This window comes from Heptranchias perlo, chromosome 27, assembly GCF_035084215.1.
Source record: "Heptranchias perlo isolate sHepPer1 chromosome 27, sHepPer1.hap1, whole genome shotgun sequence".
In the NCBI taxonomy this organism is placed as follows: domain Eukaryota; kingdom Metazoa; phylum Chordata; class Chondrichthyes; order Hexanchiformes; family Hexanchidae; genus Heptranchias; species Heptranchias perlo.
The window spans coordinates 33,629,176-33,648,976 of record NC_090351.1 but is presented as its reverse complement, the minus strand read 5'-3'; the positions used below and the strand labels follow the sequence as shown (position 1 = coordinate 33,648,976).

Sequence of the window (19,801 nt, the reverse complement as noted above, 5' to 3'; positions counted from 1 at the left end):
ATGTAGGCAGTGATATAAATATCTCTGTTCATCCTCCAATTACGTCATTCCCCCATGCCAGCCAAGCTTCTTTTAATTCTTAAAAACATAAAATATTTTAAGTGCTATCATTGTCACAGAATGCAGTGCAATCTCCTCATTAATGCTTTTCAGTTGTTTATTAGATATTTGGTATTTGATTAGATATAGATATTTGATTCTGATACAATGCCATAGGCCTGCGAGCAGACTGTAATTATGATTCGATCTATGAGACATGGGCAAGAGATATAAGTGAGCAAACATTAGAATATCACCTGATATAGCAAAGTCTCAAACCACTAAAAACCTGTAGTGACATTAGCAGCATTACCTTGGGTAACAGTTGACCTCGCAGTAGCTTTTGCGCAACTGTTTGCAAATATTTCATCATTGCTAAGTCCGTTATTTCTATCTACCAGATAGGAAGGTGACCACAGTTTCGGAATAAAACCAGACACTACAAAGTGACATTCTGTCTGCACTATTGGCTGGATCTTTTTAAACATGAAAAACATTGAATTTACTATGATCCTGATCACTGTTTCGTTATCAGGTAAGGAAGCCAAGACAATCGAACTTTTATTACAAACTGGGATTACGCACCTCTTGTTATGACAGAGTTTCACTGATCCGAGTCCTGATCCAGATTTGAGAGAAATTACTTTATTAACCTTCTCCTCAGGTGTTTGCAAAAAAGAGTTTTTCTTTTAAAATCTACATCTTGTATTTGACAGACCACGTAGTTTTTATTTGTCCATGGGTATCTATATATGTATCACAGGTGTCAGCCGTGGCTCAGTGGTAGCTCGATCACCTCTGAGTCAATAGATTGTGGGCTCACTCCAGAGACTTGAGCACAAAAATCTAGGCTGACACTCCAGTGCAGTACTGAGGCCCCATCTGCCCTCTCAGGTGGATGTGCAGGATCCCATGGCACTGTTTCGAAGATGATCAGGGGAGTTCTCCCCGTTATCCTGGCCAATAATTATCCCTCGAACAGCTTCACTAAAAACAGATTATCTGGTCATTATCACATTGCTGTTTGTTGGACCTTGCTGTGCGCAAATTGGCTGCTGCGTTTCCTATATTACAACAGTGACTACACTTCAAAAGTACTTCATTAGCTGTAAAGTGCTTTGGGGCATCCTACAGCCGTGATAGGCGCTATATAAATGCAAGTCTCTTTCTTTCTTATGTGCCCAAGAAGGTTGATTTTTTTTCTTTATAAAGCTTGATTTTCACAGCGTATTTTTATATTCAGTAGATTCAGAGAATATTATGCATATTAACAAAATATTAGCATAGAAATGACAGCAATGTTAGTATATTAATGATTAAGAAAATATCATGACATTCCTCGGCATGTTACTTTAACAAACGCATTAACAGGATTATGTGAACGCACTAAGCATTTGCCTGCTTTTATCACAAAGATTCATTTCTTGGCTATTTGTTTATCAGCTTCATTCATCACGACATGCAACACTTTTGAGACACATTTAAGTGACGAGGTTGTTATGAGTTCACTAGGTAAGTGCATGCAAAGTGTAGGTCTTTTCATGCCATTTTTTATACTCTGCTTTCCAAGACCCTGCTAGCTTTTCCATTTTCAGTCTGATTCTGTGGACGTTTTTTGTACTCATTAGATGCACAGTTGGTGGCCCCAAAAATTCATGATGTCTTCAGGGTATTTGGGCACTGCTTGGGGCAGGCAAAGATGGATCTTGTTACTCTGGTTCTCGGCCCATTACAGCAGTGTTGGGGTTTGTGGGGTGAGGCTGGGGAAGGGCAGTTCCTGCACTCGCCCCTTCAAATTGGACTTCACAGATGGAGGCAAGACTGGCAGGATGGATTCACCTGCTCAACTTCCAACCTTTGGAGCTCCCAACATACTTCTTGGTGCACAGTACTTTCTAGAGGGCAGACATGGGGCCCATCACATGGGTAAAATTCTCACATCAGCCAGTCCCACAGCGATCAATACGAATAAAAAATACTCTTAAATTAGCTCCGTTTTTAGTGCACTGATTTGTGAGTCTGCCTAAGGACCACTGTGAAAAAGGGGCCAGTCTTCAGTTTACACTTCTTTCTGCCACAGGACCTGCCACCAATCCACCCCAACGGTTCAATGACAAGGACACAATTTCCAGCCCTCCCACCAATGCTCCAGCTGCACCCATACTGGGGCATGGCACCCACCCACTCTACAGGGATTACCTGACCCTGGGAATTCCGACAGGGGTCAAACGTGTGACTGAGAAGCCACTATTACAGCGGCGGAGGAGAACTACAGATTTTCAGCCCGGATGAATTTATTAGTTCAGTGAATCAATTACACTGTATTAAATATGAAACTAAGGGCTAGGTGATGTCAGCAGGTTATTGATCATTCCTGGGACATTAAGCAATTGTCAAACGCAATGTGATTGGAAATTTCTCACCTGCTTTGATTACACAGGAACAGAAATGACTAGTGCCCACTTTCCACCATATAGCAAAAGTAATACAACACTTACTGCAGGAGAAGGCAATGGTAAGAGCAGAGCTTCTTTCCGATGATGAATTTGACGATATTCATCTAATCCCATCAACATATCCTTCTATTCCTTTCTCCCTCATGTTTATCTAGCTTCCCCTTAAATGTACCTATGCTAGTCACCTCAACTACTCCTTGTTGTAGCGTGTTCCACATTCTAACCACTCTCTGGGTAAAGAAGTTTCTCCTGAATTCCCTATTGGATTTATTAGTGACTATCTTATATTTATGGCCCCTAGTTCTGGCCTCCCCCGCAAGTAGAAACACCTTCTCTACGTCTACCCTATCAAACCCTTTCATAATCTTAAAGACCTCTATTAGGGGTCTTGGAGGGGTTCATGAAGGTGATGGTGTTTCCCTTACTTTGCTGCTCATGTTTCTCTCAGGGGTAGAAGACATGGGGCTGAGAGGTGCTGTCGAACTAACCTTGGTGAGTTGTTACAGTGCAAACTATAAATAGTACATGCTGCAGCCACAGTGCGTTGGTGGTGGAAGAGATGGATATTGAACTCAGTGATAGAAGCACTAATCAAGCAGACTGCTTATTCCTGGATGATGTCACGCTCCTAGACTGTTATTGCAATAGCACCCTTCCAAGCAAGTGGTGAGTATTCCATCATACCCTGGACTGGAGCCTTGTAGATGATGGCGAGGTCTTGAGGAAGTCAGGAGGTGAGCCACTCATCACAGAATACCCAACCTCTATCCTGCAGTTGCAGCCACAGTGTTAATATGGCTGATGTAGTTCCTTTCTAGTCAGTGGTGCCTCCAAGATGTTGGTGGTAGGGTCTTACTTTGCTGATGTCAGGGGGAGGTGGTTGGGCCTTTTCTTGTTGGAGATGATCCTTATGTAGTGAAAATCTTACTTGCTATTCATCAGCCCAAGCTTGGATGTTGTCCAGGTCCTGCTCTAGGCATTATCAAAAGAGTTGTGAATATAGCTGACCGCTGTAGAATCGTCAGCGTATCGCCCCGCTCCTGACCTTATGACAGAGAGAAGATCATTGATGAAGCAGTTGAAGATGGTTGGGCCAAGGACGTTACCTGAGGAATGCCACCAGGAAGGTCCAGGGGCTGCGATAATAGGCCTCCGATGATCAAAACTATCTTCCTGTGCGTCAGGTATGACTCCGGCCTCTGGAGGATTTTCCTTTTGGCCCTCATTGACCTCAGTTTTGCTAGGGGGTCCTTGGCTCTATATTTGGTCAAATGCTGCCGTAATGTCAAGATCAGGTCTCTGGCATTCAAGCTTTTGGGTCGATGTCTGGATCAAGGCTGTGACAAAGTCAGGAGTCAGACAGTCATGAAGCTTTGTATCCATACTTCTTATGACTAACTTGTGAAAGGCAAAATGAATTGAATACTTCGCATGCGGTGGACGCCAATTCGCTGAATTTCTTCAAGCGAGAGCTGGACCTGTTTCTGGCTGGGGCGGAGATCACCTTGTAAAAAAGACAGGCACTGCATAGAACTATCAGGGCCGGAGTGATCTCCTGGACTAGTTTCAATCACCCAGTGGAGGTCGGAGAGGAATTTCCCAGTTTTTTTTCCCCCAAATTGGCCTGGGCTTTTATCGGGTATCACAATTATGCGGATCATGCTGGATGGACCAGCTGGTCTTTTCCTGTCCAGCATTGTTCATATCATATCATAGTATATTATAGTAAGTACAGCACAGGAGGAGGCCATCCAATTAGTCCCATTCCCATACTCTTTCCCCATAGCCCTGTAAATTTTTTCCCTTCAAGTATTTATCCAATTCCCTTCTGAAAGTTACTATTGAATCTGCTTCCACCACCCTTTCAGGCAGTGCATTCCAGGTCATTACAAGTCGCTGCGTAAAAAATGTCACCTCTGGCTCTGTTGCCAATCACCTTAAATCTATGTCCTCTGGTTACCAACCAATCCTCCACTGGAAACAGTTTCTCCTTGTTTACTCTGTCAAAACCGTTCATGATTTTGAACACCTCTGTCAAATCTCCTCTTAACCTTCTCCGTTCCAAGGAGAACAACCCCAGGTTCTCCAGTCTCTCCACATAACTGAAGTCCCTCATCCCTGGCACCTCTCTAGTAAATCTCTTCTTCACCCTCTCTAAGGCCTTGACACCCTTCCTAAACTGTGGTGCCCAGAATTGAACACAAAACCCCAGCTAAGGCCTAACCAGTATTTTATAAAGGTTTAGCGTAACTTCCTGGCTTTTGTACTCTATGCCTCTATTTATAAAGCCCAGGATCGCATTTGCTTTTTTAACAGCCTTCTCAACTTGTCCTGCCAGCTTCAAAGATTTGTGTATGTGAACCCCCAGGTCTCTGTTCCTGCACCCACTTTAAAATTGTACCATTTAGTTTATATTGCCTCTCCTCATTCTTTCGACAAAAATGCATCACTTCACACTTCCCTGCGTTAAATTTCACCTGCCATGTGTCTGCCCATTTCACCAGTCTGTCTATGTCCTCCTGAAGTCTATTACTATCTTCCACATTGTGTACTACATTTCCGAGTTTCGTGTCATCTGCAAACTTTGAAATGATACCCTCTATACTCAAGTCCAGGTCATTAATATGTTTCAAAAAGAGCAGTGGTCCTAATACTGACCCCTTGGGAACACCACTGTATACTTCCCTCCAGTCTGAAAAACAACTATTCACCACTACTCTCTGCTTTCTGTCCCCTAGCCAATTTTTTATCCACGCTGCCACTGACCCTTTAATCCCATGGGCTTTAATTTTGCTAACAAATCTATTATGTGCTACTTTATCAAATGCCTTTTGAATGTCCATATATGCAACATCAACCACACTACCATCATCAACTCTCTCTGTTACTTCATCAAAGAATTCAATCAAGTTAGTCAAACACAATTTTCCTTTAACAAATAAGAACATAAGAACATAAGAAATAGGAGCAGGAGTAGGCCGATCGGCCCCTCGAGCCTGCTCCGCCATTCAATAAGATCATGGCTGATTTGATCCCAACCACAAATCTAAAGAACACAAGAAGTAGGAGCAGGACCCGGCCACTCAGCCCCTGGGCCCTCTCCGCCACCCACAGGGCATTGACCGATCCGAACTCAGCTTCATGTCCAATTTCCTGCCCGCTCCCCATAACCCCTAATTCCCTTTACTTCTAGAAAACGGTCTTTCTGTTTTAAATGTATCTAATGATGTAGCTTCCACAGCTTCCTGGGGCAGCAAATTCCACAGACCTACCACCCTCTGAGTGAAGAAGTTTCTCCTCATCTCAGTTTTGAAAGAGCAGCCCCTTATTCTAAGATTATGCCCCCTAGTTCTAGTTTCACCCATCTTTGGGAACATCCTTACTGCATCCACCCGATCAAGCCTCTTCACAATCTTATATGTTTCAATAAGATCGCCTCTCATTCTTCTGAACTCCAATGAGTAGAGTCCCAATCTACTCAACCTCTCCTCATATGTCCACCCCCTCATCCCCGGGATTAATCGAGTGAACCTTCTTTGTACTGCCTCGAGAGCAAGTATGTCTTTTCTTAAGTGTGGACACCAAAACTGTATGCAGTATTCCAGGTGCGGTCTCACCAATACCTTATATAACTGCAACAATACCTCCCTGTTTTTATATTCTATCCCCCTAGCAATAAAAGCCAACATTCCGTTGGCTTTCTTGATCACCTGCTGCACCTGCATACTAACTTGTTGATTTTCTTGCACTCGGACCCCCAGATCCCTTTGTACTGCAGTACTTTCCAGTTTCTCGCCATTAAGAAAATAACTTGCTCTCTGATTTTTCCTGCCAAAGTGCATAACCTCACATTTTCCAATATTATATTGCATCTGCCAAATCTCCGCCCACTCACCCAGCCTGTCTATATCCCCTTGCAGGTTTTTTATGTCCTCCTCACACTCTACTTTCCCTCCCATCTTTGTATCATCTGCAAATTTTGATATGTTGCACTCGGTCCCCTCCTCCAAATCGTTAATATAGATTGTAAAGAGTTGGGGACCCAGCACCGACCCCTGTGGAACACCACTGGTTACTGGTTGCCAGTCCGAGAATGAACCATTTATCCCAACTTTCTGCCTCCTGTTCGATAACCAATCCTCCACCCATGCCAGAATATTACCCCCAATCCCGTGATTTTTTATCTTAAGCAATAATCTTTTATGTGGCACCTTGTCGAATGCCTTCTGGAAGTCTAAATACGCTACGTCCACTGGTTCCCCTTTATCCACCCTGTACGTTATATCCTCAAAGAACTCAAGCAAATTTGTCAGACATGACTTCCCCTTCATAAAGCCATGCTGACTTTGTCCTATTAAATTATGCTTATCTAAATGTTCCGTTACTGTCTCCTTAATAATAGACTCTAAAATTTTACCCACCACAGATGTTAGGCTAACTGGCCTATAATTTCCAGCCTTCTGCCTACTACCCTTTTAAAATACATTAGCAGTTTTCCAATCTGCCGGGACCTCTCCTGAGTCCAGGGAATTTTGGAAAATTATCACCAAAGCATCCACAATCCCTACTGCCACTTCCCTCAAGACCCTAGGATGTAAGCCATCAGGTCCAGGGGATTTATCCGCTTTGAGTCCCATTATTTTACTGAGTACCATCTCCTGAGTGATTTTAATCGTATTTAACTCCTCCCCCCGTAGAGCCCCCTGTTTGTCCACTGTTGGGATATTCTTAGTGTCCTCTACCGTAAAGACTGAAACAAAATATTTGTTCAGCATTTTTGCCATCTCCATGTTTCCCACCATTAATTTCCCGGTCTCATCCTCTAAAGGACCTACGTTTGCCTTGGCCACCCTTTTTCTTTTTATATAACTATAGAATCTCTTGCTATCTGTTTTTTATATTTTTTGCTAATTTCTTTTCATAATCTAACTTCCCTTTCTTAATCAATCCTTTCGTTACTTTTTGCTGTCTTTTGAAGACTTCCCAATCTTCTATCCTCCCACTAAGTTTGGCTACCTTATATGTCCTTGTTTTTAGTCGGATACTATCCTTGATTTCTTTACTTAGCCACGGATGGCTGTCATTTCTTTTACACCCTTTTTTCCTCAGTGGAATATATTTATTTTGAATGTTGTAAAATAACTCCCTAAATGAACACCAATGCTCATGTACCATCTTACCCTTTAAACTATTTTCCCAGTCCACTTTAATCAATTCCGCTCTCATACCATCATAATCTCCTTTATTCAAGCTCAGTACGCTTGTTTGAGAATCAACCTTCTCACCCTCTAATTGGATATAGAATTCAACCATGTTGTGCTCGCTCGTTCCAAGGGGATCCTTAACTAGGACGTTATTAATTAATCCTGACTCATTACACAGGACCAGGTCCAAGGTTGCCTGCCCCCTTGTAGGATCAGTTACATACTGCTCAAGAAATCCATCCCTGATGCACTCAATGAACTCTTCCTCAAGGCTGCTCTGCCCAATTTGATTTGTCCAGTTAATATAATAGTTAAAATCCCCCATAATTATAGCTGTTCCCTTATTACATGCCCCGACTATTTCCTGATTAATACTTCTTCCAGCAGAGTTGCAACTATTAGGAGGCCGATATACTACGCCTACTAATGTTTTTTTCCCCTTATTATTCCTTAACTCTACCCAAACTGTTTCATTATCTTGATGGTTTGTCCCAATATCATTTCTCTGTATTACAGTGAGTCCTTCCTTTATTAACATAGCCACCCCACCTCCCCTTCCTTCCTGCCTGTCCTTCCTGATTGTTAAATACCCTGGCATATTTAATTCCCAATCGTTGTCACCCTGCAGCCATGTTTCTGTAATGGCCACAAGATCATACCCATACGTAGTTATTTGTGCCGTTAACTCGTCCATTTTGTTATGAATGCTACGTGCATTCAGATAAAGAACTTTCAAATCTGTTTTGTGACACTTAGTTCCTGCTTTTTCCTTTTTTAACACTTTACCTATTACTCCATACCTTCTGTCCCTTCCTGATACGCTTTCCTCTGTCTCCCTGCTCAGGTTCCCAACCCCCTGCCACTTTAGTTTAAACCCTCCCCAACAGCACTAGCAAACACTCCTCCTAGGACAGCGGTCCCGGCCCTGCCCAGGTGCAGACCGTCCGGTTTGTACTGGTCCCACCTCCCCCAGAACCGTTTCCAGTGTCCCAGGAATTTGAATCCCTCCCCCTTGCACCATTCCTCTAGCCACGTATTCATTTGAAATATCCTCCTATTTCTACTCTGACTAGCACGTGGCACTGGCAGCAATCCTGAGATTACTACCTTTGAGGTCCTATTTTTTAATTTACCTCCTAACTCCCTATATTCTGCTTTTAGGACCTCATCCCCTTTTTTACCTATATCGTTGGTGCCTATGTGCACCACGACAGCTGGCTGTTCGCCCTCCCCCTCCAAAATATTCTGTAGCCGCTCCGAGACGTCCTTGATCCTTGCACCAGGGAGGCAACACACCATCCTGGAGTCTCGGTTGCGGCCGCAGAAACGCCTGTCTATTCCCCTTACAATTGAGTCCCCTATCACTATAGCTCTTCCACTCTTTTTCCTCCCAGCCTTTGCAGCAGAGCTACCCGTGGTGCCAGGAAGTTGGCTGCTGCTGCCTTCCCCTGATAAGTCATCCCCCACAACAGCATCCAAAGTGGCATATCTGTTTGAGAGGGGGATGGCCACAGGAGACCCCTGCACTACCTGCCTGCACCTCTTACTCTTCCTGGTGGTCACCCATTCACTTCCTGCCTGTATACCCTTTACCTGCGGTGTGACCAACTCGCTAAACGTGCTATCCACGAGTTTCTCTGCATCGCGGATGCTCCACAGTGAGTCCACCCGCAGCTCCAGCTCCGAGATACGATCGGTCAGTAGCTGCAGGTGGACACACTTCCTGCACATATGGTCGGCAGGGACACTGGTAGTGTCCATGACTTCCCACATCTTGCAGGAGGGGCAGATCACGGGTGCGAGGTCTGCTGCCATGACTTGCCTTAGCTTAGTTACCCCTTTTAAATTACGTTGAAATTAGAAAATGTTAACTATACTAGGGACCTAGGTTCACTAAAAAAAACACTACCTGCTATAAAACTTGCAGACCTTCCCTTTCTTATTACTTTACTTACAGTAAAACAGTAGAAATACTCACCTGAACCTACTCGCCAATCAGCTGCCTCCCCTGTGCCGCGTCACTTTCTGACTGGTGACGTCACCCTGAACTCTGCCGCTGGTCTCAGAGTCTCGCTCTCAGAGTAAGCTCTGGTCTCGCTCTTTGCCGCCGCTCACCGACTGAACTCTCGCTCTCTCCGCGCTGTTTTTATCCCCGCTCTGGTCTCGCTCTTTGCCGCCGCTCACCGACTGAACTCTCGCTCTCTCCGCGCTGTTTTTATCCCCGCTCTGGTCTCGCTCTTTGCCGCCGCTCACCGACTGAACTCTCGCTCTCTCCGCGCTGTTTTTATCCCCGCTCTGGTCTCGCTCTTTCCCGCCGCTCACCGACTCAATCCGTGCTGACTTTCATTTATTAGCCCATACTTTTCCAAGTGCCAATTTATTTTGTCCCAGATTATTGTCTCTAAAGGTTTCCCCACCTGGCCTGTAATTGCCGGGTTTACTCCTGTCCCCTTGTTTGAACAGGGGTGTAACATTTGCAATCCTCCAGTTCTCCGGCACCACCCCATATCTAAGGAGCATTGGAAGATTGTGGCCAGAGCCTCCGCAATTCCCTCCTTTATTTCCCTCAGTAACCTAGGATGCATCCCATCTGGACCGGGTGACTTTTCTGCTTTGGGAGCTGCCAACCTTTTAAGTACCTCCTCTTTATCTATTTTTATCCTATCCAATATTGCTACTCCTTTAATGCTGCAATGTTTTTATGTTCACCATTAGTAAGGACATTTTCAAGATGGTGGCTAGTTGCACCAAAAAAGATGTGAAGCACCCCACATGGTATGATGGGGCATATTAATGCACCCTCCTTGCTAATAGTAAACTACGTTAAAACTTTTTTTAAAAACCTGAAACAAAATTTTCTCAGCACCATTTCTAACAACAGAACACAAAGTGGAATATACAACTTACTACATTCCTGATTAATACCGTCCTAATTCACTTGCGTCACTCATGAATTATGAAGCCTTGTTCACTTATGGTATAAACTGTATATTGCACTATTCATAAGAACATAAGAACATAAGAAATAGGAGCAGGAGTAGGCCAATCGGCCCCTCGAGCCTGCTCCGCTATTCAATAAGATCATGGCTGATGTGATCCTAATCTCAAATCTAAATTCATGTCCAATTTCCTGCCCGCTCCCCGTAACCCCTAATTCCCTTTACTTCGAGGAAACTGTCGATTTCTGTTTTAAATTTATTCAATGATGTAGCTTCCACAGCTTCCTGTGGCAGCAAATTCCACAGACCCACCACCCTCTGAGTGAAGAAGTTTCTCCTCATCTCAGTTTTGAAAGAGCAGCCCCTTATTCTAAGATTATGCCCCCTAGTTCTAGTCCTTATTATATATGTTTCATTCATGCTACGGACTGGTCTTCAGAAGAACCAGTGGTGATAAGAAACAAGTTTTGCAAACCAAACATTCGCCTGCTTTATGTCAAATACTTAAGTACAGGAAAATAGTTTCATGGCTGAGGAATACTCCACTGATCACACTGAGGATCTAGCAGGGAGGGAGAGATGGGAGAGGAGGTTTGGTGCACAGCTTAGCCATTGTAACATCAGGGGCTCGATTTTGGCGGCGGGTTTCCGGCGGGTTTCCAGCGGGGGGGCCCGGAAAATCCCGATATCCGGTCACGTGACCGGATCGCGACGAAATCCCGGCCACTTCCGGGTACCGCGCTGACGTGCGGGGCTGCGCGCGCAAGCCCCGCTGGTGGGAATCCCGCAGGCAATTAAAGCCAGCGGGGTTCCACTTGAGAGTACTTACCTTGCTTGTTGAGGTCAGTTAATGAGCTGAATCAGCTGTCAAAAGAGGAAGTGTGGGATTTTAGGTTCAAGGCAGTGAGCTTCACACACTGGGGGAAACAGTCTCTCTCCAACCAGGCGTGTTGCAGCCAGCAGCCTGTGGCAGGTGCCAAGGTGCACTCCACGGGGGAGAGCCCTCACCCACGCAGGAGGCCACCGCGTCACATAGGGCAACCCCTGCCCCCCACCACCCCCCGCCAAGCCAGAGTACAGACCGACACGAAACCGCAGCCCCAGTCCGAGGAACCACCCACCTACCCTGGACAACCCCTCAGACCAACACCTGCCAGATGGGTGGTGTGTGGACACCCTCGGAGGACGAAGAGCATGACCAGCCCCAGCAGCCTCGCAGTCCACGCCGTCCGCCGCAGAGACGTGGATCCCCCCAACACAGTGTTGTTGCACGCCCACCTGCACAGCAGGAGGGAGGGCTACCGCAGAGAGAGATGCATCGCAGAGGGCACTACCCTCGCCACAGGGTCCACAGACCGAGGCGCAGCTCCCCGGACCTCTCCGAGCAGCAGTGCACAGGGAGGCGCAGATTCGCTCGACATGTAGTCGTGGAGATCTGCAGGCTCTTTCATGCCGAGCTGCTCCTGGCTGGCCCCAGCACCAACTGCTTACCTGTCGCTGTCAAAGTCACCACTGCCCTCCACACCTTCTCCTCCGCATCCGTCCAGGGTGCAGCCGGCTACACCGCCGATGTCTCTCAGTCGTCTGCGCGGACGAGCCCTGCAAATACACCTGCACCTACTCTGCAGTAACACGATGGGTGGCATCAGTGGTGGGTCCTCATAGTGATACCCAGGAGCGGGCATTATTGGACACAACGGACAGGATTCGCGGAGACATGGCAGTGGTGGTGTCAATATAATGTGTGCTGTTTGTTGCTCTGAAATTCAATATAGGTAACACCCATGACAAACCCTCAGACACCCTTGTGCACCCCCTTCATGCTCACGACACGTTTGCCTTACGCTGCCTACTACACATATGTGATGCATGCCCTGTGGCTGCAGCACAGGTGGTGGCAGGTTGAGTGAGGCTGGCCGTGAGGGAGATGCACGAGAGGGTGAGTATGGGATGGAGCAATGAGATTGTATGAGGATTGGGTTGCGTGTTAGTGGCAGGATGAGTACTGGCGAGGTGAGTAGGTGGAGGTAAGATGAGGATGGGGTTTGAGTGGGTATGAAGGGTGATATTACAGAATAGTGTTGGCGGTGCCGAAGGAGATGTGGGGTGGGGGCAGTGTTGTGGCAGACGGAGTGTAGGGGAAAGACTTTGTGTTCTCACTGCGGCTGACCTACTGCGGTCATTGCAGCGCCTCCTGCACTGTAAGCAGGTGGGCCATATGTTGGTGGCGCAGGTGACCCCCTGTGCCACCTCGAGCCAGGCCTTCTTGGTGGCAGAGGCAGGCCGCTTCCTCCCGCCCGCCGGGTGGAAGATCTGTGTCCTCCCCCTCCTCCTCACCCCATCTGATGATAGCTGGGGTGAGGCTTCATTAAACTGGGAGCTGCCTTCCCCCTGGGCTGCTCCATGCTGCAATTTGTTCCATTGGTTGCAGCATCTGTCAGTGGGGGACTGCCCCTTTAACTAGAGAGCCTCCAGCTGACAGATCGTACTGCGCATGCGCAGCCCGACCGACGCGCAGGCCAGCGCCGTGGACCCCGGAGGAGCAGGTAATTGATTCCTATTAGTGGGTTGCCTGCTACGATCGCGCGGGCAACCCACTAATTTCGCCGAGCGTGTTGACCACGCTCCCGGAGGACCACGCGCTGGGAACCCGCAGGCCTGCTAAATTCGAGCCCCAGGTCTCAGCAACTTTGGTTCAGAAAGAACATAGAGAAAGCAGCTGTGATTGAGAAATCAACTCTAAGTAAACTTAGTTTTTTGTTCCAAAAAATGCTGGTGAAAGCATATCCAGAGAGATGTTTGTTTTAAGGAATATTCTGGGCTAAGGCCATTATGGCTCAATACTTAAAAGCAGGACATAGTCAGTGGCTTGTAGGTAATATTTTTTCCATGAGGTTAAACCTTTCCACTAAAGAAATATCATAATAGCGATTACCTGTTAAATGCGAGTTGTTCCCTATCTAATGTTCAGTGACACAAGCCGAGGTTAGACAGATCTGTAACGTACTGAAAAGAATAGCCATGGCAATCAACAACAACAACAACTTGCATTTATATAGCGCCTTTAACTTTTGAAGAGGGGACAGATCCAGGCTGTTTGTTATTCTTACAAACAGATGGAATTTGTTGAAATGTCAATGAAATTGGTGACCTGTTTAAAGTCCTGTTTCAACGGTTGGGAAATAGTCTGCCTGGAATTTAATCTGGACTTTATAAGTCAGTAACGAACACACTTCAGACAGGCCATTCGAAAAATCACCTTTTTTGTATATTGTTGTAAATTATTACTATCTTTGTTGGATAGGTAAGAAAAGAATTCAACATTTAGATGAACATTTTTGAAGGCCCTTTACCCTCAGAGTTTACTGCACTTTGCAAAAAAAAAAGCTCTGGGTTTTATTGTTTTTCTTACCAGATACATGAAAGTAATTACTTTAGGTCATTTGTGAAAGTTTCAAGAATGAATCATAGAATCACAGTAGAATCATAGAATCATGCCTCACAGAAGGAGGCCATTCGGCCCATCGTGTCTGTGCTGATATGGGCCTGTAAGTAATATTTTAACATGAATCCGAGCGTTCGGACTAAAAAAACAGGAGGGTCGATTTTCTGGTGGGACTGGATTATTGCAAGCACACAGATATTCTCAAAGGCAACTCATGTACATAGAAATACATAGACGTTACAATAGGTGATTCGGCCCAACCAGTCCATGTTGGTGTTTACCCTCCACATGAGCAAATAGTTCTAATCACATTTACCCACATCCCTTCAGCCCCTTTTCCTTCATCCACCTATCCAATCTAATCTTGAATGTTGACAGTTTCTGCCTCAATCACAAACTCTGGAAGTAAATTCAACAACCTCACAACTCTCCGTGTGAAGAAGTTTCTCCTGCTCTCAGTTCTAAATGTTACATGTAATCTTGTATCTATGGCTTTTTGTTCTTGTCCCCTCAACTACTGGAAACAATTTGCTTCTATCTACCCTGTCCCATCCTTTCATAATGTTAAACTCTTTAATCACATTGCCCCGTTATCTGCATTGTTCAAATGAAAAAAGTCCCAGTTTTTCAAGTCTTTTTTCGTATCTGTATTTCTACATACCAGGCAGCATCTTAATGAATCTGTGTTGTACCTGCTCTAAAAACTCAATGTCCTTCCTACAGTGTGGAGCCCAATATTGCACACTGTACTCTAACTGAGGTCTTACGGTTTTATACAGACTCATTATTACCTCCTAGCTTTTATATTCTATACTTATTGTGATAAACCCTAGAGTTCCAACACTTTTTTTTCCAGCCTTATCAACCTGAAGCGTTGCCTTTAATGTGCTGTGAACCAAATCCCTCTGCTCTTCCACAGCACTGAGCCTAATTCCATTCAGAGCATAATTATTGATTTTTTAAAATCAAAATGCATCATACCACACATTGAATTCCATCTGTCACTTTTCAGCCAATTCCTCCACCTTATCAATATCCCTTTGCAGTTTCCTTTGGATTACTAATGAATTAACAATACTTCCTACTTTGGTATCATCTGCAAATTTCAACACCACTCCCTCTAGGCTTATACCCAAATCATTGATATACACAATGAACAGAAGTGGCCTCAGAACTGAACCCGATGGGACACCACCACCCATCTCCAACCACTCTGAAAAACTGCCCTTAACTCCTGCTCTGTTTTTTCCCTTCTAACCAATTTTTAATCCAGTTTGCTATCCTGCTACTAATTCCATAACCCTTGATGTTCTCTAGTAATCTCCCGCATGGTACCTTGAGAAGATTAAGAAGTATGGAATCTTGAAATGTCAGCTCATTAATATATGATCAATGAGCTCACACTGGCACAAGAAGCTCGCTGATTACAAGGCAGGGTTTATGGTGCAGCTGCGGCTCTTTAAGCGCTGCTGGTGTTGTGTAAAGGCAAGATGTCTTTCTTTGCCATAGCCCAATACTTAGCTAGGAATTAATTCATGGGGTGTTGAATTGAAGAAGAAATAGGATGGCAGGAACAGTGAACACCATCTCCTACACCCAGCAGTCTTAGGTGCAAATGTGGAAGAAGTCTCCCAGCCTCAGGAAGATTTCCAAGATTAACTATGGCATCATTTGTCTGCAAAACGTATATGGTCATTGTGTGCATGGCACAGAGTTTATCCTCAGCCCAGTGCAGCTTGACTGAGGCAGCATGCAAAGTACTCAGACATTATTTCCTTTCACACATTCACATGCATGCCCATGTTGCTGAAGGGCACTGAAAAATGCAACTATTGTCACACAGAAATCTTGAATGTTGTGCCAACAAAATCCCAGAATTTGATGGAGTGGAACATCTAATGGATGAGGGTTTCAGCAGCAGATGAGCTGAGGCGGGACGGAGACGGGCAATGTTACGGAGGTGGAGGTAGACAGTCTTGGTGATGGGAGAGGTTATGTCGTGAGAAGCTCATCTCAGGGTCAAATAGGATGCCAAGGTTGCAAACGGTCTGGTTCAGCCTCAGACAGTGGCCATGTAGAGGGATGGAGTCGGTGGCTAGGGAACGGAGTTTGTGGCGGGGACCGAAGACAATGACTTCGGTCTTCGCAATATTTAGTTGGAGGAAATTTCTGCTCATCCAGTACTGGATGTTGTACAAGCAGTGTGACAAATGAGAGACAGTGGAGGGGTTGAGGCAGGTGGTGATGAGGTAGAGCTGGGTGTCGTCAGCGTCCATGTGGAACCTGACATTGTGTTTTCAGATGATGTTGCCAAGGGGCAGCATGTAGATGAGAAATAGGAGGGGCCCAATGATAGATCCTTGGGGGACTCCAGACATAACCGTGCGGGAGCAGGAAGAGAAGCCGTTGCAGGTTTTTCTCTGGCTATGACTGCGAGAGCAGTCCCACCCAGCTGGACGATAGAGAAGATGCATTGGAGGAAGATGATATGGTCAACCGTGTCAAAGGCTGCAGACAGGTCAAGAAGGATAAGGAAGGATAGTTTACTCAGTTACCATGATAAGCCAGATTATACATGGTCAATGAGAGAATCAGGCTCACTGGATTGAGTGCCTTTTCCCTCATCCATGCTTTCTTTGAATACATGCTCTAAATAACATGACAGAACCCATTGCTCTCTGTTCTAACAGGTTCATACGGAGTAACAGGACCAGGGGAGGTGACCGGAAAATTAGGAGGATCCATCACCGTCCGTTGTCAATATAGCATACCAAGTAACAGGGATTTCGAGAAGTACTGGTGTAAAGGAGCACAGAGATTTTCATGCACCGTGATGGCTGGAACTCGAAGATTACAGCAAGAGGAATTCAACAGAATGTCCATTGTGGACAACCAAACCAGTGGGGTATTTTCTGTAACAATGGAACAATTATCACTCAACGATGCAGGATGGTATTGGTGTGGGATAGCAAAGGTTGGCAAGGATGAAATGGCTTCTGTCAAATTGAATGTTCCTGAAGGTAAGATAAGTAATTAGTGACCATTTACTAATTATTTACTTCAAGTTTAAGCATTCAAATAAATGAATTATTCCCTGTGACTGCTTTCTGTTTAAACAGGAAACATTCTTAGTCTTGCTCAGAGATTAAAAAAGGATTCTCAGACTTAAAATATATATTCAGGAAAAATAAACATCTTGTACATTTGACTGATAGTGCGGAAGAATTACATTAATATAGTCTGAAATGAAAAGAAAAAAACATGCTGGAAATCTGAAATAAAACAGTAAACATATATACAGGCCAATGGACATCTGTGCAGAGAAAATACAAGTTAATGTTTTGGGTAGGCCCTTCTTCAGAACTGAAAACTAAAAGGTAAACAGGGGACCCTGTTATTGCTGCGAGAAGAGGGGGAAGGGTGAGAGCTGAGACACAGAAATAGGATGTACACAACCAAGGGTCATATCAACCTATGTTGAGGGGAAAAAAGGCATTTCAGAAGCTCTGGTGCAGGAAGTGGAGTCAGCAGAGCAGGTGTGATGGAGATGGAGAAACCTGGAGAAAGGGATGGATTCTTCACAGGAAATGGAGTGGAAGTAGCATACTCTAGGTAGTTGCTGGAATCTGTGATCTATATCCACGGAAAGCCCATCGAAAGAGAGACAGATAGACAGATAGAGACAGAGGGAAGGAACTAATCAGAGAAAGAACATGTGAAGTGAGGGATGATGGATTGGAACCATAGTTAATGAAATTCTCAAGATCAGAGTGAGAGCAGGAAGCAGTGCCAATGTCATGGAAGAATAGGTCGGGGAGGAGGATCCATGTAGAATTGCGACAAACAGTATTCTACATATCCTACAAAAGGACAGGCAGAGCTGGGACCCATGCAGATCCTCATCGAAACACCGTTTACCTGGAGGAAGTGAGTGGAGTTAAAAGAGATGTTCAAGATGAGAACAAGTTCAGTCAGACAGAAAAAGAGGGGTTGGATAGGTACTGTTAGGCTCCTCTTCATGGAAAAAGGTGAGTGTCTGGAGACTGTCTTAGTGAGGGATGGTGATGTAGCATGACCGTACATCCTGACTATTAAGATAGTTATCTCAGGCTGCTGCTTTTATACGATGATGGCTAAGTAATACTCCAGCACATAATCTAGGCTGAGACGTCAGTGCAGTACTGAGGGAGTGGTGCATTGTTGGAGGTGCCATCTTTCGGATGATATTAAACTGAGGCCCTGTCTGCACTCTCAGCTGGATGTAATAGATCCCATGGCAATATTCAAAGAATAGGAGATTTCTCCCAATTTCCTGGCCAACTAACACCACCAAAAACAGATTAACTGATCATCTTCTCATTGATGTTCGTGGGGCTTTGAAGAGCGCAATCTGGTTGCCCACAAAAGGACAGTGACTGCACTTCAAAAGTATTTCATAGGCGTCCTGCGCAAGACTGTTTCAACTGAAATTCTTTCTTGAGGTAGATGGAGTCACTGGTTTCCTTGTTAACTAAATAATACGTCTGAATCTGAATAGTTCATCCTTGCAAACCTGGAAAATTGGCTAAAAGCTGACCGACAGCCTCAAAAAAAAAGTCGACAGCCCCCACAAGGCACGGGGGACCCTGACATGTGAAAACATGAAGGGTAGATTTTCATCTTCACTGCCTGGGATGTAATTGGGTAGAGCGTATTGTCCGACCTTTGTAAAACCCACCCGATTTTCATTCCACAATAAAGGGCGGGCGACCTGCCCCGGCAGATCACCACTCAGGTGGTGAAGGCTAAAATCTACCCCATAGTTACAGGGTTTTGTAACTGAAGCAGTTGGTACATCCACCCGTCCTTCACTTATATTAGCGGAAAAAGAATAAAAATACGTGAAAGGCTGGAGCAGAAATCCAAACGTTGAAGGCACAAAATTGGTGGTGTATTTTTAAAGGGATGTCTGAGGTGTGCTTTTCGGGAGAAAGTTCGCAAAAAAGGTTCTATCAGCCATCAGTTCTCTTTCCAATGGATTTGATTGGCTCTGTCAGCCTCCTTGTGACTGATCTGACAGGTTCACATTGACAACCTCCAATCCCAGCGATAAAGCTGATTTTCCTCGGGAATCGCTGACAAGCTGACACATGGGCTGAAAAGTTGACTCAGTTCAACAAGCTGAAGGTTGACATGTATGAAAGTTTATTCACAAAGATACGTAAATAGAGAGCTGTGATACAGGAACTAAATCAGATATAATACACTTGAAAATCTACTTATCACCATTAAGCTACAAGGAAATATGTCTGGCCGATCTTCAGCTTAATCCTAACAATTTGTGATTTGCATTTTTTTTTAATCATGCAAAGGCTCCCTTCTTTTTTTCCGACGCTAATGCTGTCAGATATATACGCAGATTTGTTGAGAATTTTTAGGTAATTATACATAAAGCCGAAGTGGCAGAACTGCTTGAAGACGCTTTGGGGTTCAAAAGCTGAAGTTCAACATAGAATTAGTCCAAAAACAGTCCACCAAGGTGAATGGTTTGGCTAAAAACAAACAAATCCTCCATCACTGTCACTTCATAAGGTCTTTCAGGGATCTGTTTGACTGGAAAAGCAGGAAGGATCTGAACATCCTTGAAAAGGAACATTTTAAAAGCGTATGCAGCAACGGAATGGACTAAGTGAACAGCTGTTTCAGAGAGCTAGCACAGGCATGATGTGCTTCTATGCT

The 19,801-nt window shown here is 44.9% G+C and overlaps 1 protein-coding gene across 1 annotated transcript in view; it reads left to right on the top strand.

Moving 5' to 3' along the window:
* The first annotated feature begins 476 nt into the window (after nucleotides 1-476).
* LOC137344654 (polymeric immunoglobulin receptor-like) overlaps nucleotides 477-19,801 on the top strand; it is a 67,403-nt gene continuing 48,078 nt past the window's right edge. The window contains exons 1-2 of the mRNA XM_068007778.1: nucleotides 477-574; nucleotides 16,774-17,103. Coding sequence (XP_067863879.1) covers nucleotides 526-574; nucleotides 16,774-17,103 — 379 coding nt within the window. The 5' untranslated portion in view covers nucleotides 477-525. The remainder of the gene's footprint in view (nucleotides 575-16,773; nucleotides 17,104-19,801) is intronic.